General features: G+C 39.4%; 2 protein-coding genes across 2 annotated transcripts in view; one reads left to right on the forward strand and one right to left on the reverse strand.

The window, feature by feature from the left end:
- The first annotated feature begins 9,836 nt into the window (after positions 1 to 9,836).
- The window catches only part of poc1a (POC1 centriolar protein A), a 53,846-nt gene continuing 39,704 nt past the window's right edge, over positions 9,837 to 23,978 (forward strand). The window contains exons 1-6 of the mRNA XM_085354283.1: positions 9,837 to 9,860; positions 14,459 to 14,543; positions 14,652 to 14,823; positions 15,036 to 15,215; positions 16,349 to 16,456; positions 17,645 to 17,760. Coding sequence (XP_085210409.1) covers positions 9,846 to 9,860; positions 14,459 to 14,543; positions 14,652 to 14,823; positions 15,036 to 15,215; positions 16,349 to 16,456; positions 17,645 to 17,760 — 676 coding nt within the window. The 5' untranslated portion in view covers positions 9,837 to 9,845. The remainder of the gene's footprint in view (positions 9,861 to 14,458; positions 14,544 to 14,651; positions 14,824 to 15,035; positions 15,216 to 16,348; positions 16,457 to 17,644; positions 17,761 to 23,978) is intronic.
- Positions 11,482 to 12,009, reverse strand: b9d2 (B9 domain containing 2). The gene has a single exon (XM_085354282.1). The coding sequence runs from the start codon at positions 12,007 to 12,009 to the stop codon at positions 11,482 to 11,484; it is 528 nt and encodes a 175-aa protein (XP_085210408.1).

The raw sequence follows: 23,978 nt of genomic DNA on the forward strand, positions 1-23,978 counted from the left end.
TATGCTTTCAAGGGGTGAAGAGTTGAGAGGAATGTTTAGAGAAAGAAATGACGTCAGACAAGTAACTTAACTGTTGTGGGGTTTCCACAGTGAAGTTGATTATACTGTTGCTGACTCATTTAGTTCACATGGGTGGGCAACTTTGAGTCACAAAAAGTTACAATACCCATGGATGGTTTTGCTACACAGCAGATGAAAATCCATGGAAACCTTATTTATACATTCTGTGGAAATTCATACTGGTATGTAAAGTGTCAAACGGTAACAGTGACCTCACTGTAAATAAGTAGCAAAGGGATGGTTTCACACAGACGGTCCCTCGTGAAGAGTGATCTAGAATGGACAGAGTTCATGCTCAACAGCTGGATATTCCTCTTTGCCTTTTTACGTTTACTGTCCTTGGTCAGAAGCACCTCCACAGGCAGATTAGAGGCCATCTTAGACAAAACAGCGATAACACATCAAAACATGTAACTCAGATATGCAAACACACGCACTCACACCCACTTGCCCATAAAAACACACACACATAAGTGTTGCAACCTTCACCTGTGTCAGACTTAGCCTTTGGCTGCACAGGAACAAGGATGTATAAAGGTTATATATCATCAGTCACTGTGACTCTACATTACAGGCTTCGCTGGTAACCCTGTAGCCTTTTCTCCAGAGCTTTTTTTCTCAGACATCCTCGTTTTGCATTCCCACACTAATTTATGGGGAGTAAAAAAGTGCAGTAGTGTAAATATCGAAACAAGTTGCAACCTTAATTATGAAAAAAGAAAAAATACAATGAAAAATGTGTGTTTGACAAACATGAGGCACACAGTTTACTCAATAAATCAAGAGCAGCTGGCCTTCTTAGATGGGGAGGGTTTCTGTCCATGTTTAAATCCGCTGCACACACACTTCACAAAGGATTGTGTGTTTGATTGCATGTTTGCATGGACAGAGAAAGAGCATTGTTATATTCAGAGTATAGAGTGTATGCTTGTGCGTGACACTGGGGGCTGATGAACGGATAACAGCCACAGCAGGAGATTCTTGGCTGAAGTCAGTCGTTCCATTTCCTCCCTGTAGGCTAAGCAACACATCATTCTTCAGCATTAAAGGTCTGTTGATAAGAAGCTCCAATTACACAAATCTGTCATGTAGCTAAATCCCTCATAACCTTGGAAAACAGCATGTGTTTACTAACCTGTGCGCATTTGTTTGATTTTAAGATCAAAAAAAGGTATTTTCAGCAGACTGTCAAAGTGTCCTGACCGCTAAACTCTATGTGGTTTAACTGTGTTGTGAGTTGTCTGATAACACTGTGGATGAAAAGGCGGCAACTTCCTGGCTTGACTTTGTTCCACACCCTGTCTGTGCTTCTCCATGCCACCAACTAGCTGCTATACTATGCTGGTAAAATTTTTAAAAAGACCCTGAGCCTCAACCCATGTTTTTATTTTTTTAATTTGTGCCACTGTGAATCATTTCCTGAATGATCTATTAGGGTGTTGCATCTGTGTGGACAGTAATCCTCATTACTGTCGCTCATTTGGCACTGTCCGGTTTAACAAGCATGAAACAACAAGGAAGTTGGTTGGGAAAATAATCAAGTGAATTTCCTGAATTCTTTTAGGCCATCACAAAGGCGAGGCTATTCTTCCTGCTAAACTTCTCAGAAGACACTTTGTTATTCAAAAGAATTACTTATTATTGAAGCTCTCCTAAAACGCATCGTGATTGTTTGAGTTCAAAGTCCTCTGCAAGTAGAATCTGCACAAAAGAGGAAAAACTTTAGTACTTGCAAAATGAAATATAGCTTTAACACAGAGATAAAAATGACAACATGAGCTATCAAATCGTTCACTTTCTACATTCACAATCTTTTTTTTTTTTTACCGTGAACCTTTGAACCTGCTCACTTAGGATGATATTGAATCTAATTGTAATCTAATTGTATGGATGCCACATACAGCTGCTATCTGTCTGTACAATGCTGAGGCGAGATAGCACGATTAAATCAAGGGTTCTCCTGTCAGATTTCTTTTATACACAGTTTTTGATCGTTTTAAAATAAAAAAATAAAATAGAATAGAATAAATAGAATAAATAAAATGTATACAAACCAGTATGTTTTACACAGTAGTCTTTTTAAAATAAATCGACAAATGTCTAAGGCTGCATCGTACCACATGTGTGAATAAAAAGTGTGGACATTTCCTTATTAATTTAAACAAACATAACAGAGACAGCAAGGAAATGTGTCTTTGGTTGATTGTTTCTTTGTTGTAATGACACTTCCTGGCAATAAATCTTATACTAGCTATCACCAGCTTGGTAACACACACTGCTGTGGGATGGGTTCCCATTTGTCAACCAGCATTTGTAATAAGTCAGCCAGTGTGGTTGTATTGGTCACGGAAGACTGTACTTCCTGAGAATTCTCAGGAGGAATAACATCACACAGAGACTGCTGGTGTCCTTCTACAGAGCCACCATTGAGAGTGTTCTAACTTACTGCATATGCATCTGGTACACTAGCTGCACAGGGGCTCAGAGGAAAGCACTCCAAGGGATCATTAACACCGCCCAAAAGATCACTGGCTGCCCTCTCTCCACACTGGAAGTTCTACACAACGCCCACTGTTTTAAAAAGGCCCAAAACATCATAAAAGACACCTCACATCCTGGCCACTCCCTGTTCGAACTGTTGCCCTCAGGCAGACGGTACAGGGCAATCAGAGCAAGGACTAATAGACTCAAACACAGCTGTTATCCAACTGCAATAACACATCTGAATACTACAAAAAAAATGTCCATCACGCCACTCTTGTGTTAATCTATGCACGGTCTGAAGCATGTGTGTGGGAATGTATGTGAATGTTTTACTGTTATATCTTATTAGTATTTTAAGTATTCTATCTATTTTATTTATTGAATTTTATTGTTTTATTTATATTTTGATATTGCTAGGGATGATGCAATGATCGGGGACCATTCTTAATTTCGTTGTTCTCATGACAATGACAATAAAGTTTCTGATTCTGATTCTGAAGATTCTCAGAGCTGATATACTAAACTTGCTGCTCTGAAGTCAAATACAAAAACATGGAAACACCGTTTAGATCACTGCACTAGAGGTTTGCTGCTGACAGCACTCATGGCACAGGTGTAACTGCACAGCATATAATAAGACGGAGAGTGCTCGAATGTCCTCTGCTCTGAATAAACCCTGAACACTGTTGGCAGCAACTCCAAAGCATGGTAAATGGTAAATGGCCTGTATTTATATAGCGCTTTACTAGTCCCTAAGGACCCCAAAGCGCTTTACATATCCAGTCATCCACCCATTCACACACACATTCACACACTGGCGATAGCAAGCTACATTGTAGCCACAGCCACCCTGGGGCGCACTGACAGAGGCGAGGCTGCCAGACACTGGCGCCACCGGGCCCTCTGACCACCACCAGCAGGCAACGGGTGAAGTGTCTTGCCCAAGGACACAACGACCGAGACTGTCCAAGCCGGGGCTCGAACCGGCAACCTTCCGATTACAAGGCGAACTCCCAACTCTTGAGCCACAATCGCCCTAAGCATGGCATAATGACACAACCAGCTTCATTGCCTTTAGGGCAATCAATTCTCTCAGTGCAAGCAAAGGTAACAAGCAATCTGCAGCCTTATCTATAAAGTACACAGCGCTCGAACTAAAAAAGTCTGTTTTAAATTATCATTTTTAAAGAGAAATTTTGACCCTCCAACCACCGTTAAATACTTACAGTCTTTATCTCATCTACTTTATGTCTAGAGAGAATGGTGTTTTTTTTTAATTGCAGTTTCTGTTTTGCATTTCACTGGCGAGTGAAACCATGTTGTGACAGACACCAGCACAATGGTGCAGACCAGTGTAGCAATCGTAAAAAGTTGAGTGGATTTACCAGTCTTCACATTTCCTCATTCACGAGGTTTATCGTTGTTTCAGGTTGGTGGCTATAAATAAACCAGCCAACTAGTCTTACATTGTTGTGTTTGCCCAAAAGCTAATAAACAAAGAAGCAAAATTTTCTCTTCTCAGATGTTAAGCTTTCATGAAAAGGCGGCAACTTCCTGGCTTGACTTTGTTCCACACCCTGTCTGTGCTTCTCCATGCCACCAACTAGCTGCTATACTATGCAGGTAAAATTTTTAAAAAGACCCTGAGCCTCAACCCATGTTTTTATTTTTTTTAATTTGTGCCACTGTGAATCATTTCCTGAATGATCTATTAGGGTGTTGCATCTGTGTGGACAGTAATCCTCATTACTGTCGCTCATTTGGCACTGTCCGGTTTAACCCTCTCAGGCTCAAATTAAACTTTTTGTTGCTAATGCACAACCAAGTCCTTCAGTGGTACTTCTGAGTATAAAAAACCTCATAAAATATGTATGTGGGGTAATCAGGTTGTTAGTTTTTAACTGTTGCAAATCGGCAACACCTGCCTTGAGAGGGTTAACAAGCATAAAACAACAAGGAAGTCATTTGGGAAAATAATCGAGTGAATTTCCTGAATTATTTTAAGCCATCACAAAGGCGAGGCTATTCTTCCTGCTAAACTTCTCAGAAGACACTTTGTTATTCAAAAGAATTACTTATTATTGAAGCTCTCCTAAAACGCATTGTGATTGTTTGAGTTCAAAGTCCTCTGCAAGTAGAATCTGCACAAAAGAGGAAAAACTTTAGTACTTGCAAAATGAAATATAGCTTTAACACAGAGATAAAAATGACAACATGAGCTATCAAATCGTTCACTTTCTACATTCACAATCTTTTTTTTTTTTTACCGTGAACCTTTGAACCTGCTCACTTAGGATGATATTGAATCTAATTGTAATCTAATTGTATGGATGCCACATACAGCTGCTATCTGTCTGTACAATGCTGAGGCGAGATAGCACTATTAAATCAAGGGTTCTCCTGTCAGATTTCTTTTATACACAGTTTTTGATCGTTTTAAAATTAAAAAAATAAAATAAAATAGAATAGAATAAATAAAATGTATACAAACCAGTATGTTTTACACAGTAGTCTTTTTCAAATAAATCGACAAATGTCTAAGGCTGCATCGTACCACATGTGTGAATAAAAATTGTGGACATTTCCTTATTAATTTAAACAAACATAACAGAGACAGCAAGGAAATGTGTCTTTGGTTGATTGTTTCTTTGTTGTAACGACACTTCCTGGCAATAAATCTTATACTACTGGAAACTCTGTTTATCTCCCTTTAAATGGTGCCAGAAAACTGCATTTGTGGGTCGAGCAGCAGACTTGAGCATCTGGGTTGTGGCCATGAAAAACTTGCCAAATCTTGCCAAACAGCATATTCTCCTACTGATTCCTGTTTGGTGTCGTTTATTGGATTGGATGATTGAAGTCTGAAGAAATAGAACATATTGGCAATTTAACACTTTATTCATTTAACAAACAGGGGCCTCAACATCATGTTAAGGCCAATAGTATAAGACCACCGGTCATGCTGGTCACCAGCTTGGTAACACACACTGCTGTGGGATGGGTTCCCATTTGTCAACCAGCATTTGTAATAAGTCAGCCAGTGTGGTTGTATTGGTCACGGAAGATTCTCAGAGCTGATATACTAAACTTGCTGCTCTGAAGTCAAATACAAAAACATGGAAACACCGTTTAGATCACTGCACTAGAGGTTTGCTGCTGACAGCACTCATGGCACAGGTGTAACTGCACAGCATATAATAAGACGGAGAGTGCTCGAATGTCCTCTGCTCTGAATAAACCCTGAACACTGTTGGCAGCAACTCCAAAGCATGGCATAATGACACAACCAGCTTCATTGCCTTTAGGGCAATCAATTCTCTCAGTGCAAGCAAAGGTAACAAGCAATCTGCAGCCTTATCTATAAAGTACACAGCGCTCGAACTAAAAAAGTCTGTTTTAAATTATCATTTTTAAAGAGAAATTTTGACCCTCCAACCACCGTTAAATACTTACAGTCTTTATCTCATCTACTTTATGTCTAGAGAGAATGTTTTTTTTTTTAATTGCAGTTTCTGTTTTGCATTTCACTGGCGAGTGAAACCATGTTGTGACAGACACCAGCACAATGGTGCAGACCAGTGTAGCAATCGTAAAAAGTTGAGTGGATTTACCAGTCTTCACATTTCCTCATTCACGAGGTTTATCGTTGTTTCAGGTTGGTGGCTATAAATAAACCAGCCAACTAGTCTTACATTGTTGTGTTTGCCCAAAAGCTAATAAACAAAGAAGCAAAATTTTCTCTTCTCGGATGTTAAGCTTTCAGGCTTAATGCATGCCTTTCAACACCTAATGACAAATTATGTTGAGGAATGCTTGGCTGCTGCAAGCAATGCATTGTTTGAAAATACCATATGTGTTTTATAAGAGCTGTCAGACATGATAGATCTGGGGCTTTCTTCCAAAAGAAGCCAGTTTCCATAACCTACGAGGTTCATAGTGCATTTTAGGACACTTTTGACCACATGCTTCACCTAATATGCTGTCACCTATCGACAAGATAAACAGTTGTGAGACATATTGTTGACATATCTGTTACTGGTAGAAAAATGAACACCATCACATCTCAGTTTCCAGGGAATATGATATGATAATGTCATGTTTTTGATGAATAGAATACCAAGGAAAGAGGAACTTCAGTTAAGGAAATAATACATCCGTCTATGCTGTCATATTGTAATTTTAGTCTCAGTGGTTTTGATGACTTTAACTGCCTTTACGATATTTAAAATACTAATTATTTCAAAATGTTAATACATTCGTTAACATTCATTAATATACAAATTATTGACTTTGTCAACAGGACTGCTACATACTGAGAGCTCACATTAGTCGAGTTAAGGATATATGGGTTTTATATTTGCAGGGTACATAAGCCCATGCCCCAACTTAAAGTTTAACAGCTAATCGAATCAAAATATTTCATGCACTGAAAAATCAACCCATAGTTTAAAAAAAAAATTAAATAAATAAATCTTTAGAAATAAAATATCTGAATAGCTATGTAATTGCCAGCCTATCCAGATGAACTCTGGCGCAAAGGTGAACTTGTCATTTTGAAGTCTAAGGCCACGTGTCTCTCAGTTGTGTAACACATAACACACGGTGTGCAAATGTAAAGCGCTGGACCTGTTGAAACTTTGCCTGTGTTAAGCCAGCTGTTGCCCCATGCTACGGTCCCCACAGCTTCCTCTCTCACTGCGCATCAAAAGGCTCTGTGTTTGACAAAAAGGCCCATTCGAAACAGGAGTCAAGAACCCCATGAGATAAAACACACACCATGAAAAACATCCTCCCGCTGCACTGAAAAGGAAACTGTTTCTGTAGACAAAGCTCTGATTATTCGTTGCAGCTACATCCTACTACCCGTAAACAGTGCACACATACACTGATAAGATGCTCAGTTTTCAGATAGACGTATGAATATTTACTGCCCTGTAAACGTGCTGCATGATTCTCTGTATCACGCAGGAGCAAGTAAACTGTGCTGAGTTTAAGTGTCTAGCTGCAGTGAGAAGAATTTCAGATTGTTTTTCTGTTTCTCTTCCTCCTTCCTTCTCATCAAAGTCATCACCTACTGGAATCTTTAGGATTTTACAAGGTGATGTAATCAGTGCTGTTCCCATATGATACATAAGCTATTAACTGATTTATAAGCTGTTAACAGCGATGAATTACATTGCATGAGAATGCTTTAGCTCGAGAAGGCATTGTTAAAGTGTAGTGTAGTATTACTGTAAGTACTTATCTACAGACAGTAAACCTGTGGGTGTGTCTTTGTTTAGTTTACTGTAACTAAATATATGAGGGCAGCGGCAAAGACAAACTGTTCTTTGTTGATTGAATTAAATGAATTAAAGCCTTAAAACTGATAGGAACCAGTGCTGGCTTCTACTGTAGTCTGCTGTAGTCATTTTACTTTAATTTTAGTGTTCAGTGTAACCTCCTTCTGTGTTCCATCAGGAAGGATATCTCTGTGTAAAACTCTGCCAAATTAAATAAGCAGAGAAGATGAAAGCATTTTTAAAAAATAATTTCAATGCTCACTGTCTTAAATATACATATATGTAAACATATATAGTCATAACTTGTAAAGATTTTTATATTTTTGCTGACATTACCCCAAAATAATTTGTTTAAAATCTTTTTTCCCCGCTTCCTGGACTTTCTTGTACTTCTACCACCATCTTTGCTTTTCGCTGCTTCACATCTCTCGTAGTTTCTCATTTTTTGAGTGCTGCGCCCCTCTCTCTTACAGTAATCCTGCTGCAGCTTCATGAGATGCCTTACATTTGAACTATTTTAGCAAGTTCTGGAAAGAAGTGTGGATAGATAAATCATTTTATTACAATTTTTAAACAAGTGTCTCTAGAGTGTGCAGCAGATTGCACTGCCTTGCCGTGAGTTTGCTTTAAAGAATAGGGAAAAAAGAAACATGACCTCATACTCTAAAAGTAATGCGACAATAACATAATTATAGCTCGTAATGCTGAATGACTATGTGGTGATATTTGTTATTGCATTACTGGTATTTGTGGTATAAATGACTGGCTACAAGGTGACCAACCTTATGGTTGAAAAAGACCATGGGTGGGGATTTAGTTGAAGAATGAGTTTATGTACACATTGAATAGGTGAGCAGAGAAGAATAAGTCTTAAATAAATTATCCTTCAGTTTTAGTTTATGTGTTGGATTTTTACTCCATCACTCCATTCTAAATATTTGCATCCTGTGCTTACTGTTATTTGAATGTTTAACTTCCTGTATTACTTCTGCTAAAATGACATCATGATCTGACCTGTTCTCAGGAATGTATCTCTAATCTTTGTTATGGTAACAAGTTTGCTGTACGTCAGTAGCTGTGATTCACAGAGCAGGTTTACTCACTGTTATTAGCTCATTTTGACCATCAAATGTTAGGTGACACAGGCCTTGAGTGGCTTACCACGTCTCATTGGCTATTCCCACAGACTCCAGGTCCCTGGTCACATTTAAATTCATTAGTTATATCCATAGTCATTATTTCTGTTAAATACTTCCGAGATTATCTTTTTCTACATTTTCTACCTGACCCAAACACAAATACTGTGTTTGGGTCAGGTAGAGCGGCTCATGTTTAGACTGATCAGTCCCAAAGTAAAATGCAGTTATTTTTCATCAGCCTTCACATATCATATTCTTGAGTGAAAATGGATCATATTTTAACCCTGGAGAACCCATGGGGTCAAATATGACCCCAGGGTTAAGACTTTATATGCACAAGCAGGCGACAGCAAAACCCACGTTAGGCCTTGGTTACAGGCCTTCATGTACTTAGCTGCATAAAGCTGATTTACAACTCTGTCTAGTGTACCTCTGCTGACACCTGGTGGCAATTATGAGTTACTACAAACGGCCTGATATTGAATTTACCGCGTAACGTATCCTAATGGAACAGCATCACATGAATAATTTTGTAAAACCTGTGTGGACTTTATTTGACTATATTTCATATCGTTTAAATACTTTGACGTTAATAGTAAAATGACAGTTTCGACAGAAACTTTGCTAAAGGGATGACTGCCCCTTTAAGAGCGGCGACCAGCTGCTCAGCGCCCAATCGCGGCGCGTAAACTGAACTTTGTTGTTGTCAGCAACTAAGAGCTACTGTTAGCTAGCGTTAGCCGGACACCGAGCTAAAGAGGCGATATCTTGCACCCCATTCGTCCTAATAACGGAGGAAAGCACGGTAACATTTAGCTTGGACAGCTACGAACGTAAACAAGTCGCTTCCATCAGGATTTCGCCTCCGATATCAACAAAAATGACATCTGCGCTGGTGAGTTTAACTTGCTGCTTGAGCCACTGAGATGAAGTTCGTTTCTTATTTGTGGTTTCCACAATGTGGCTTATTGGTTAAGAGTTAAAGGTCGATATATCTGTAGATTTATTACAATACATCATATATTTTTTTATTTGATATGGACCCCTTTCTTTTTGCTGCTTGTTTTAGCTTTATTTAGAGCGAGAGCAGATTATAAATCAGGGTAATTTTACTCTTAGTCTGGATTAAATGTCTGTGAAGTCGTAGCAAAGTGACTCATTACTCAGTCTGCTGAGTGTCCAATGTAATATATACATTTATACTAATGTAACAACCGCCCTGTGCAGTCATGACAGCCACATATGTTATGTAAATGATACATTTGTGAAAGTTTAATGGTATCGTTTCACTCATTTGTCATGATCTAAATTGCCTTTGCAGATTAAATGCATCATTTTGCCGACAAAGTGACTAACAAGCAATTAATATGCCAACAATCTGATATTCTGTGTACGGTAATTACAGTATATTGAAGTTATAAGAAAAAGAAACGATAGCGTAATTTATGCCACCATACACTCACCGTCCACTTTATTAGGTGCACCTCGCAAGTGCTGGGTTGAGCAGCCTTTTTGCCTTGAGACCTGCCTTAATTCTTTATGTGAAGCTGCGGTTTTGGTCCATATTGACATGATCGCTTCAGGCAGTTGCTGCAGACTTTTCGGCTGCACATCCATGATGAGAATCTCGTGCTCCACCACATCCCAAAGGTGCTCTTTTCGATTAAGATCTGAGTATGCCTATGTGCTTCAAGGCTCAACAAGTTGTGCATTCAGAGATGCTTGTAACCAGTGACAAACAAAGAAGAAAACAAGCTTATTTTAAGTTTGCATAAACTAAACCTCATTTTCAAGAAAGGTTGGTCAAAACCTCTCTTTGATGAACTCCAAGAGTAACTCATAAGACACTATGACAATATATATTCTGTGCAATACAGTCATGCACCATACACCACAGTATCTGGTAACTGAAGGGAAAAAATATACTCTTTAAAAGTCTTTCCCGTTCTTTCCTTGTGAGGTTGTTATTGTTAATATGAAGTAAGATAACTCACTTTATAATTTTCTTAAAAAGTAGTGAAGTGTGCCAGACTAGCAGGGAACTCCTACATCTTTTGATAAACAATATTTGCTGCCAGTGAATGGATCACACGTGGAACCAAAATGATAGATTTCAGTATCAGTATTTGCCCCCACTCCTAATTTGTAGCAGGTTATTAATGACATTTAACTTAATTCAAGTAACGATCCTGTTAGTCGTACAACTTAAAATCCCAAATAAAAAGTAAATGTGGGTTTACATAATATAATATAAAGATGCATTTAAGAAAACAGCATTAAATGAGGCATGATTACAGGGAATATCGCTAATAAGAGTCAGTTTTCTATTAAAAAATACAAATCAGCAAGAAACCAACTTCAGTAAGAGAATATTTTCTTTATTTACATATAGATGTTTGTAAAAAAAAAAAAGTGCAGTTTAGAAAAAAAAATAGTACAGAATTCTACTAAAAGCAAGTGACTCAAATATGATCTATAACTGTTTCTACTTTCTGTCTTTCTGCCATTTCAAAATCTCAACACTCGACACCATATTTGTCAAAGTGTCTCGTGATGATGCCCAGCTCCAGCTCCACAGTCCCCATGGCTTCGGTGTGCAGTCTGTATCTGTCCGCCCCGCTGTAGATCAGGTCAGGGCTGAGGAGCTGGGGACCTCCGCCGACGAACATTTGCGCCAGCCGTTCTTGCCAGGAGCCCACGGGCCTCCAGGTCGCACAGCTTATTCGGTGATGTCCCGGACTAGAAGGGACGTGGCAGAAACCATAACCATAGAGTTGGCACCGTCCGAAAGAATCTTGATGCCACACCTCTAGGTGAATCTTCGGCCAGCCTTGCAGCCCTTTGGTCGCGTAGTGCAGATCGATCGGGTGGCTCCAGTACGCTATGTCTCCGATTTGGGGGCTATCCACCTGGGTCTGACCCTCCTTCAGCCCGGATAAAAGCCGCCATGCTTCTCCCGTATGAATTCCCCATTTGCAAAACAAAGTCTTTTCCGGGAAACCACTTGCACCAATGATCTGCCCAATAATGTGCAACTCTGCCATGCCACACTGGTTCACTTTGACAAGAAAATGTGGCACGGAAAGTCCTGTTTTGTCTCTCCGATGTTAACGGCTAGCTTAGCGGCTAGCTAAACTAACGGCTAAACGTCTCCTTGGTAACCGCCTACCGTGATTTTCGACAAATCCCCTGAGTTAGACCTCGCAGGCACCACTTCCGGTACGAATGCCGTCCAACATTATGAAAACCCTAAGCTTCACCTTTATAAAATTGTTTGTCATTAGTGAATAATTAATTTTCACCAATTATAATATTGCCAGAATTATTCCTGAGCTATAATAAACGTGTGTGGTGAAAACGCGGTTGTGTCACGAATTTGGAACTACACCCTTACAGGTTTAACTCAGAGTTAAATTTGTCCTAATGGACCGAGTTGTTTCTGTCTTTCATGCATTGTTTACAAAAGTCCGTTCGTCGAAGACATAAAACACCTCTTCATATTAATACTTTTTAATTAACTCGTGACGAAGAATTGACTTTATTGCTCAATTTCTCTGAAGTTTAATCGGCGTTTGGAGTCTGTGAACAATTACACTGTGAAACAGCGCCAGTACGCGGCTGTACTGCGCTCACTACTACACTGAAAAAACAGTCTTATACTCCGTGGAGGACCTTTTACAGTATATAAAAGGTTTATGTATACAGTATTTTATTTTATATTTTAAATGAGAAATACAAATGATATTTTATGAAAAACCCAAGGTTGGGAGTAGTGTGAAATGTGACTGCACATTTGTAAAAAGAGGTATTGAACTTTGGAATAGTTGTTTAGGCATAATTAGTTTTAACTTTAGCCTAAACATATTCGACACATTGTCATATAAATGAACCAGATATGAAGAAATTAAATAAATTTAAACTTGCTACTTTTAGATCACATTGTACTCCTAGGAACATTTTATTTCATTTATTTGAAAACTTTCTTGAGTGGTAATTTGCCTTTACCACTTACAGAATATAGTTTTAGTTGCATTTCTGTACAAAATTGTTACATATAATTTTTGTTTTTATCTAGCTGATATACAAGTTAGTGTATTTCTCGCAAGGATCTTGCTGGCATTAGTGAAACGTTCTTTGAAATGGATTGAACATTGTTAGACTGAGATAGTGATTAAACTATGATATAGATATAACTCCCACTAGGTTTATATCTTGGACTCTCCACCATTTGACCTTAGAACTGAAGAAGCTTCTCGGATGAGAGGTGAAACGTCTTCAAGCAACTGAAAGAAGTCCAGACGCTTTTCTTTGCAAGCTCCTTTGACTACGATGACCTGGATGACTGAGAACCTTCACAGACATTAAACTATGAGAATGTAATCAAACTGTTTATCAAAGGGAAACTGTGATTTTTAAGACACTCAAGCCTAACACTGGCTGGTATAATGTTAGGTTGTAACCAGCTGTTCTTGTTTGGCTGGCTTGTTATTAACTGCCTTGAAATGCTAATGATAATAATAAGTAACTACAATGATATCTGGAATAAATAAGCATGTTTATGCACATTTTCACGTATTAGAGCGGTGACTTCCGTTCAGAAGATGAGGGTTGAGGTGAGGAGGGCTAGCATGACGTTTCAATGACCTCAATGACCCCAAAACGCATCAATTCGGTCACTTAATATGCTGAGCCTCAGAATGTGGTGTAACATCGGTTTGCATGCTTTTGTGTACATATTTGTCGACAGCTGTTTCTTGTAAAATCTTGTTGAAAACTTTCCCAGAATAGCAGAGGCAGCCATGGTAACATATTATTGGCCATGGGTTTTGCAATGAGATGTATCACACACAGTGGGTGCCTTTCACAGTAAACATTTTGACTAGCAGCACAAGTGTTACTACTAACATAAACACAGACTTGTTTCCATTCACGTGTCATACTAAGTCGTGACCGTGAACCTGTTCTAGGAGCCTAAAACCAAAACAGTGTATTTTTATTAATCTTTCTTTCTTTCTTTCTTTTTTTGTTTGGTGTGACATGTCTGAAAAATCAAAAGCTGAAAGAGCATTAATTGAGTGAACCCATACTTTACTTTGGTGTCATAGAAGTGCCTTGTGTATTCTAAACCTTACGTGTGTAGTTGGGATGCTGTTAGCGATTTTATGGAGAGTTAGAAACTTACTCTGTGTTATTTTCCCACAGACTTAAGAGAGTAAAAAAAGAATAACTGCGCAAAATCAGAGGACCTCATTATTTTAGCTACAAATCATAACTATGGGGTTCTTTGCTCATGTTTCCAGGCCAGTTTTAGTCACATCATACACCCACATAGTCGTGATGAGGAAGAAATAGCACTTCTTCAGTGATAAGCTCTTAGTAAATAGTACCAAATTTTCTGTTTCCCAGATGTCTAACTTATTGCTTATTATTGTAGCTTTTGTAGTCATGAGGACATTTTAACATTTTGACATGACTCTCTGTTTGCTCCCATAGTCTGATCCAACCCTAGAAAGACATTTCAAGGGTCACAGGGACACCGTAACAAGTGTGGACTTCAGCTGCAACATGAAACAAATTGGTAATGATCTGTTTGCCTTCAGATGTAACTGTTTGCTGTTGCCTTTGTCTTTTCCTTTTTGGAAATACATGATGTTCTCACTCACACCTGTGCTTCATCCTCTCCTAGCCACAGGCTCCATGGATTCCTGTGTGATGATCTGGAACATGAAACCTCAGATGCGAGCGTATCGTTTTGATGGACACAAAGACGCCGTCCTTTCCGTCCACTTTTCCCCATCAGGCCATCTGGTGGCCTCTGCCTCCAGAGACAAGACTGTACGTCTTTGGGTGCCAAGCATGTAGGTGTTAAAGTAAAATCTTTCTGTCTTTTCTGTTCTTTATTCCACCACAGATTTACTACAGAGGACAATGATGGTGACTCATAAAGAGCAGCAACTACTGAATATTGTTTGTCTCCTTCTGCCAGCATGGAGGAAGACACACATTGCTGAACACCTTCTGGGTTTTGCTTGTTTGTTTTAAACTTAAGTAATGTCTTGTGTCCATACAGGAAGGCTGAGTCAACAGTATTCAGGGCTCACACTGCCACTGTGCGCAGTGTTAACTTTTCTGGTGACGGACAGACTCTGGTCACGGCCTCTGATGACAAGACAATTAAAGTGTGGACAACACACAGGCAAAAGTTCCTCTTCTCTCTCAACCAGCACATCAACTGGGTCCGCTGTGCCAAGTATGAGACACACATTTAACACGATACAATGCATCATATTAGGACATTTTGATAGATTTACACTTCAGGCATCACATTATGACCTTTGACAGATAAAGAGAATTACACTGATCATTTCCAAAATGCATCTTTTTTGGGCTGTTCCTGGTCAGTATCTAACAATAATAATCCAAAAAAAGGAAGTTTCATCTTCCCCAGATCCCAATCCAATCCAATATCTGGTGGATGTACTGGACAATAAGTTCCATAAATGGCCTAACCTTGCATCTTACAAGAATTAAAGGTTCTGTTGCTAACATATTGGTGCCAGATACCATAGCACACCTTCAAAGGTGTGATGGAGTCCATGGCTCAATAGGCCTGGCCTGTTTTGGCAGCAAAAGGGGGGACCAACTCATTATTAAATCTATTTCCAATTATCTTTTGACCTGCCACCTTCATTGAATCGTTTGTCTGACTGCTTGAAAGAGGTCACAGAGTGGCTGTCTGCCAATTCTCTCATTTTAAATGAGAAGAAAACTGAGATTATGGTGTTTGATAGTCACCGACCTCCTCAGTCTCTATACTCCCGGCTGTTCTTTACGATCATCTGGTCAGTTACCTCTGGCCCAGCCCAGGCACCGTCTGAAGACTAGGGGTGATCGTGCCTTTGCCTCTGTAGCACCAAACCTCTGGAATAGTCTTCCTGCTACTGTTCATCCCTCTGACTCCATTCAATCTTTTAAAGCACACTTGAAAACGTACCTATTCGACCTGGCTTTTCCAACTCACTAATTCTCACCGCTCATTAATTGCTCGCTACTCATTTCTCTGGATAATCATGATTTCTCTCTATCTCTACTTACTTGCTTTTGTTTGTTCTCTATTTTAGCTTGTTTTAATGACTTACAGTTCAGTGTAATCATTTACTGTTTATTCCTTACTGTGAAGCACTTTGATGTACCCCCTGGTTTTAAATGTGCTATATAAAAAAAATCGTATTGTATTGTATTGTATTAGGCAGGTGGTCATAATTTTATTCCTGATGCCTGGTGTATAGCTGACCTTTTCCATTACACCATGCATTTTTGAACATATTTTATACAGATTGAGCATTAATCATTTACATTTATTTTTTTATATTATTATTGCAGGTTTTCTCCAGACGATCGCTTGATTGTGTCATCCAGTGATGATAAGACCATAAAGCTGTGGGACAAAAACAGCAGAGAGTGCATTCATTCTTTCTATGAACATGCAGGGTGAGCACTTGCGAGCACCTGAATGATGAATAGGAGGAGCTAGGAGTATTTATTTATTTTTGTCAGTTTTCTGCTGGTGTTCTGGTAAGGTCAGAAAAAATCCTTACAAGTGTACTGATGCAACGGCAGTAAATGCTGGAAAAAATCTGACAGAATCAATCCCCTAACCATTTGTTATCCTGTTCAAATGTTTATGACGAAGGCACTGAACACCTGTTCAGTCATTACACATGTGCCCTATTCCCTTGTACATTGTGCAGTCTGTTATACTGAAACACTTTAATGAGACATTGGCTGTGTGAGTCTTTGATACATTTAATATCCTGTTTTACATCTTTCTTCTTACTTCTTTTTAACTTTATTGTGTTTTATTTAGAGTCTGACATACTGAGCTCCTTTCTTTTCTGTAGTTTTAGCTTATTGTGTTGAGATGATAATAAGATGAGCTACACTTTATCCCATATCGTTTCTTACAGCAGCTGAAACACTAGAGATAATAATACCATTAATGTAAAATGCCTCTCTTCCAAGTAAAAAGCATTGTTATAGAGGATGATGGCATGAGGTATAAAAGACTTCCTGTATCCTTGTGGCAGCAGAGTCTGTTAGAGAATAAACTTTATGCCTGCCTGTAGGAAGTGATGCAGAGGGTGGTCAGGATTAGCATCAACATCCTGTCCCACGATAGACTCAGGTCAACCACCATCTATCGTTTTTTTTCTCGACCTCTCAACAAAATCATCTGCTAGTGCTCCTCAGAGAATCCAATCATCAGAGTATTTCTATAGGTGTCATGACCCACAGTTGTACTGAAAGTCTAAGCAGTTTAAGGTGAACAGGAATGGAGACATCCCAATCACAGCTTAATTTATTTTGGTGCTGTATGCCACTGCATAAGATAAAAAAATGAAATTGGGGGAAAAAGGGTCCAGAGAAAGCTGTATATATTTTTTTAAGTTCCCAACATTTAGAATAAGAAATTTCACAAAAGCCTTCATGTGTCTTAAAGTGTTTTAAAATAGTTAACTTTCTCACTATAAACCTTAAATCATTAACCCTTTCCACCAATGACTAAAGCTTTTGTGTTGTTTGAATTGACCTTCTGGGTTATTCCAGGATTTCAAATCTTTTAAATCACTGTTTCTCCTTTACTTTGCCTTACTTTGTTTTTTTTTCTCTTCTCAAAAGTTATGCAAACTATGTGGACTTTCATCCCAGTGGAACATGTATTGCTGCAGCTAGTACTGACAACTCTGTCAAGGTGTGGGACATCAGATCACATAAGATGCTACAGCACTACCAAGGTAAAGACACATCGATAATATTTAAAACCGTAATCGTTCTTTCTGGTCTTTTTAAGGAGTGAAACCAGAGTTTACACTCAAGTGTGACATTTTTTAGCTTCATAGCAACACAGTTATTTTCATTAATTAGTCACAACCACATCAATTCTAAAGACATACTTAAATATTTAAAGAATCACTGAATGCTTTATCACTCTCAGTTTAGTCACTCCTGATGCCTTATATAGAGCTTTATTCTGAAACACCAGTTCATCATATGCTGAGTCAGTCCCATAGAAACAACAAAAGCCACAGTTTTTGTTTGTTTTAATGTATGGTACTTTTGGCCAAAGTTTAGACATCTGCTCTCAGAAATTGCAGTACAGCCAAAGTACCTTTGAATCATTATGTTAAAGAGAAATTACTGAAATCGCACACAGGGAAATTTATATTAATGGCAAGGAATGTTATTGATCTTTTGCATATTCATTAAACTTAATGTTGATGACTTTTTATCAGTCTTGCATTCAGGCTGGTTGCTCTAATTGCCTCCCTTAAATGGATTTCAGTTGTTAGGTCTAATAATGGATAATTACATATGTCTGAGGAGATTTGGTATGAAGATAGAAGCTTCTCCTCCTCCTCTTTCATTTTTTTTCTGGCCCTACTTTCCATACTGGAGTTATTTTGTCATTTTGCTAACTTAAAGTGTAAAAATGGGAGTGGCTAGTGTTAGACACACATGGGACTGAATAATGTTTTTAGACATCAAATGATTAATGAATAGTTTTTGGTCCTGATTAGAAAACCTTTAATGAAAAATTGTTTAGGGGTTTGTATGAATAAGCCAAAATCAATAGCAGTAACATAGCAAGTGGCAGTGGCACATTGGTATATTTATGTTAACCATCTGTGCACATTATTTGGTAATTTATTGAACTGGTTTGTTTCCATGAGGCAGAGCCATACTATACAAACACCCACTGCTCTGTGCTCTTTCATAGCTATTCAGCATCTTTTCCCAGCTTGTGGTATCAGGATGCCTGCAAGTGTGTTGTAGCCTCTGTAAGCCAGGAGAGGGACCTATTGCTTGCTAATTTGTCAGCTGCTGATTCATGTATGGCGGGATTGTTTAAGTCTAGGGAGGTCACGATTAGTTCTTTGTTCTTAAGGCAACTTGATGTATTAGTGTGTGGTAATAAAAAGCTGGTGTTAAGCCGTTCTCAGTTAAGCAGGATTTGCAGCAGTGTGATGTGCAGCAGCACTACACTTCAATGGCAGCTAATTTAGTCCTTTGAGGTAAAAGTGCCTTTAAGCAAGAATTTCTCATTTTCACAGCTCAAAGCTGTGCTTGTGTTGCTTTAAAACATCTGAATCGGGGAGGGGGGGCGCTCCTGTAGCTCATCTGTTGAGCGCAAGCTGAGTCCCTACTGCAATTGTCATCCTCTCTTTCTCTCTCCCTCTGACTGTTGCTGTATAATAAAGGCAAAAATGCCAAAAATAAATCTAAAAATAAATATATTATTTCATTAACTGAGCATGTGACTTCCTGTAAAGCTATAGCTAGAAAAAACGAATCAATAAACGTATAAAATATGAAGGATTAAGTATGAGCAGGCATGTAATCTCATTGTATTTTGTATCTGGCAGTTGTGATGTATCTTAATCTGTTCAGTCATTTATTTATTTCTTATTTGGACAGCAGCTGGTCACTAAAGGGTGTCACCTGTTCTTCTTTATAATGTATATATAATTGAAATCTCATAAATGCATCAGAGTCCAAGTAAACTAGTAAATATTGCTCATTTATATTATTTGAAGAGAATAAATAAACAATTAAGTTGTCATAATCATAAAAGCAATTTTTAAGCATAAATGCCAAATATTTAATGGCTCTGTATTCAAGGTTGTTGAAGTAATATTGAATAATTTAACGTTTTCATTTGCTGGTGTGTTGACATTTGGTGAGATCACCTTGCCTTCTCAGTGACCAGTCTACTTCCTGGAATAGTCCTGTATAGTGTTAGCTACTCAGCCCCAAAGATTTGATCTGACAAGAACCAGTCATCCATCCACCCGCCACCAACATGCCCATTAGAGCAGAGAAGGCCAGATGAATAGGAACGATGGTGCGCGCTTGGGGTTATATTATTATATTATTATTATTATTTTTTTTGCTGAACATCAGTCAGCACTGACCCTCTTTATCAGTACTGCACTGAAGACCGCCTGCACGCAAGCCTTGTCTTTCTCTTCTTCTTTTTCTTGCTGTCTGTGATTCTGACACATTCATCATGACAGATGTAAAGTAGCAAAAACACCGACCTAACAGTCAAATTTGCTCACTTTTGAAGTAGAATTATAGTAGAATATATATATATTATTATTATTATTAGGGGTGCAACGATACACAAAATTCACGGTTCGGTTCGATACTTTGGTGTCACGGTTCGATATTTTTTCGATACAAAAAAATGTTCATGCCTTTTTAATTTGTCATTTATTAAAATTATAAATATATATTTTAACTCAAAAGTACAGTTTTTAAATTTAATGTTGCTGAAACAAAAGTAATTAAAAAAATAAATATATCTCAGGGCTCTCAATATTTCAAAATCCCTGGTAGCCCTTCGGGGTTCAGTTTTTGGTAGCCCAAAATAAATGTAAGTAGCCCGAATAAAAAAAGAGAGCAATTTTTTGATTGATGTTTTGTTTCCTGTTTTGTTTCCTTTACAATATTATACATTAAAGTATAATATTGTAAAGGAAACAAAACATTAATCAAAACATTGTTGAAAAACAAATTACAACATTGTATAAAAATTACAATCATCAACTCAAATACTTGGTTCTAATTGAACAGAAATTTCTATGAACTTGTAAGAACTGTGTAGGACATGAATCAGTCTGTGTCAGATCCTGAATTTGAAATTTCCGCTGAAGTCACGGGTGAGAGACAAGTGGAACCAAGATCTAGGCCATTTGCTTTTTGAAGTTTGCAAAGACAGCTAAATTTTGCCAGTGGTAGTTCACTCTTTGCAACATAGTACGCTGTTCTAAACAGATTTTTCAGGTTTATTTTTAGTATGTTATTTGCAATTGGTGTTTGTTCTGGGAAAGATATTGCAGACTGAGCAATAATGCGTTTCTTGCATTTCTCATGGGTTCTTTTTTTTCTTTTTTTTCTTTTTTTTTTTTTTTAAATGACATCAGAAACAGCAGTATGCGACATTACGTGATGGCAGAGCTTCAGTTCATCCTTTGTCATTTTTTTTTTTTTTTTTTTTTTTAATAAATAGGACAGGGGGAATGAATGAGAGAAAGAGGGGGAGAGAAAGAAAGAAAACCAAAGGGGAGAAGAGACGGTGAGAAGGGGGGGGAAGAGAGAGAGAAAAAAAAAGAACTCCTGGGTCACCTGTATGGAGAAAAAAAAAAAAAACAAACAAAAAAAACAAACAGAGGAGACAGCAAACAACAAAGAGCAACATAATAATAGAGAAAACAAAGCACCATCACAATAAACTAGCTAGTCATAGATATCAATATTTACTAAATAATAAACGATATTGTGCAGCACGCAAGATAGACAGCGCACAGTGTGCTTTGAGGCAGCAGCCAAGAAAGCTTTAGTCCGCGTCTGTGAATACCCATGTGTGCATACCTGTGTGGATCAGCATGCTTGCATTCCAAAGGTTTCTCCATGTAATGATCTGCTAGGGAGTGTGGGGGGGCCACAGCCCCGTCCTCCAGGGTGTGAAGTGGGTATGGAGGAGATCAAAACTCCAGACATCCAGAGGCCCCCAGAATACAAGAGACCATGGAAGACCAACAGAGGGGCAGCCGCGCCACTGTTCCAGTAAGAGCTGAGGAGAGTCCCAGATGAGGGCTCGCCCAGCAGCCGCGGAGCAGAAGTCAGGGGGAGTTGCAGTGACGCGCCCGTGAGCTCCGCCGGCCCCCAGCTGTGCCTGAGTGACCGAGCCCCAGGCCGAGAGGCCGGGGGCACCCCACCTCCAAAGGGGCCCGAGCGAGCCCCAGGCCCCAGGCCCCGACAAGCGGCCGCCAAGGAGTGAGCCGGTGTGTACCCGGACGCCCACCCCCAGACACAAAGAACCACCAACACACCGACACCTCATGGGTTCTAATGGGGGCCTTTCTTAAAATGACTGGTCCCAGTAACAAAGGCACTTGTTGACTCAGAAATCAAGAGAAAACCAACAACACACCCGGCAGAACATTATGTTATTTACACGGGTGCACATAAGTGGTCCGCATGTGCGCATTCGCTGTCAAAATAAAAGACGCGCACCAGATAAGAAGTTGCAACGCGCGTTTGCGTCCATATAAAAAGCACTGTTTTTGTCCGCTAGAGTGGGATTTTCACGGCACATTCCGCACCACATCTCTGTGCGTTCATCATTTGTTTGAAGCCAGCTCACCTCCTGCAACCACTTTTCCGAGAATACGCGCTTCTTTTGTGGTTCGGACTCCTTCTGACATTTGTTTGGAGGTAGAGGAACACCAACTAATTGCTTAAAGGAGCTTCTTCGACATCTTTAAGAGTTTTAAACAAATGTCTGTCCTCCTCCAGAAAATCTTATGTATGCAAACACGCGTTGCAACTTCATATCTTGTGCGCGTTTTTTTTTGTTTTTATTTTGACAGCGAATGCGCACCTGCGGACCACTTATGTGCAGCCCCGGTTATATAGCTCATCATATTGCAGCCACAGAAATTCTTTTGTCCATGAAACCATAAAGCTGCACTTTCTTTTTGCCTTATAGTCTGATTTGTCATAACTTTTCCGTTTTGTGGTAAGCTTTTCTTTGGCTGTCACTTCTTCACCCTGACCTGTCTTATTTGGCTCAGCAGAACTAAAATATACATCCTGCTGCTTTTACACACACACACATAACGGTCAGCGATTCTCTGCGCGATCAACCTCTCACATGTTTAAGCTTGCTGCGGGAGATTTCACTTGTCATGTTTGCATAGTAAGCTAACGATTGATAAGACGATGTCAGAGGAATTGGTGCGCAAATTATCATCACTCACCAATCAGTACTGTCGCTCTCTATACACAGTTCGCACGATTGCAAAGTGAAAGCAAAAAAACAAGCGCAAATTCAAACGCGATTTCAATATGTCACATATTGACAGTGGCTCACCGATGCCAATGACATAATTACCCAGCTACATTTCCGAAAGAATGCAAAAGCATTGACATATATTTTTCCTTCCTACAATAGCCGGACGGGCAGGGCAGAGATAGATTTTGGTAGCCCGACTGGAAAAATCGCTAGCCCCAGGACGTCGGGCTAGCGATTTTGCAAGCCCTGTATCTGATTGAGGAATCACTCATCTTTGGAAAAGAGAGTTTATTACAGAGAAATGGCTCTTTCCAAAATAAAAGCTATACTATACGCTTCTTCTGGGCTATATTCTCAGCAGCATAGCGGGTCAGGGCTGTTCGGGGTTCTGTTTGTACAGTTATGTTTTGTTTATGTTGCCATAGTGACGGGTGACGCCCTCTCGCTGCGACGGTGTGTCCTTCCGGGGTCAGAGGGCGCTCTGTGTGTTGTTGTTGCTGTGCGGTTGCCGCGCTGAGCAGTTAGCTAGCGGCAGTGTTCTTCTGTAGATGTCAATAAACGGCTGTGCTCCCTGGCTAGCTCACGGGAAGCAAGACCAAACGACACCTCCATCTCCTCGTTGTCTGAGCTCGCCACATTGGTGTCAGAAGTGGGATGATGGTGGCACCCCATGTTCTGACCCGAGTGACTTTTCCCCCGCCGGTCGTGACTGGCCGGTGCGCTAAAAGAACGCACCTGGACATTTGCAAAGTGAAAGCAAAAAACAAGCGCAAATTCAAACGCAATTTCAATATGTCACATATTGACAGTGGCTCACCGATGCCGATGACATAATTACCCAGCTACATTTCCGAAAGAATGCAAAAGCATTGACATATATTTTTCCTTCCTACAATAGCCCGACGGGCAGGGCAGAGATAGATTTTGGTAGCCCGACTGGAAAAATCGCTAGCCTCGGGACGTCGGGCTAGCGATTTTGCAAGCCCTATGTTACAGGCATGGCCCTTTAAGGGTGAAGCCTGATGGGAAATGTATTCGGGATGTGTGTAGCGGGACTGCCTGGTGTGTGTGTGAAGAGAGAGAGCGGAGAAGGGGAAAAAGTAACGGTTAGCTACAGAAGAGATGAAAAGAAAAGGAATATAATAACTCCCT

The sequence above is a fragment of the Diplotaxodon limnothrissa genome, linkage group LG5 (genome assembly GCF_057381915.1).
Source record: "Diplotaxodon limnothrissa isolate DT_005_m linkage group LG5, D_limnothrissa_male_GT1.1, whole genome shotgun sequence".
Taxonomy (NCBI): domain Eukaryota; kingdom Metazoa; phylum Chordata; class Actinopteri; order Cichliformes; family Cichlidae; genus Diplotaxodon; species Diplotaxodon limnothrissa.

What these genes read in the sequence shown, in the direction of transcription:
- b9d2 (XM_085354282.1), bottom strand. Translation starts at nt 12,009, where the DNA reads ATGGCAGAGTTGCACATTATTGGGCAGATCATTGGTGCAAGTGGTTTC.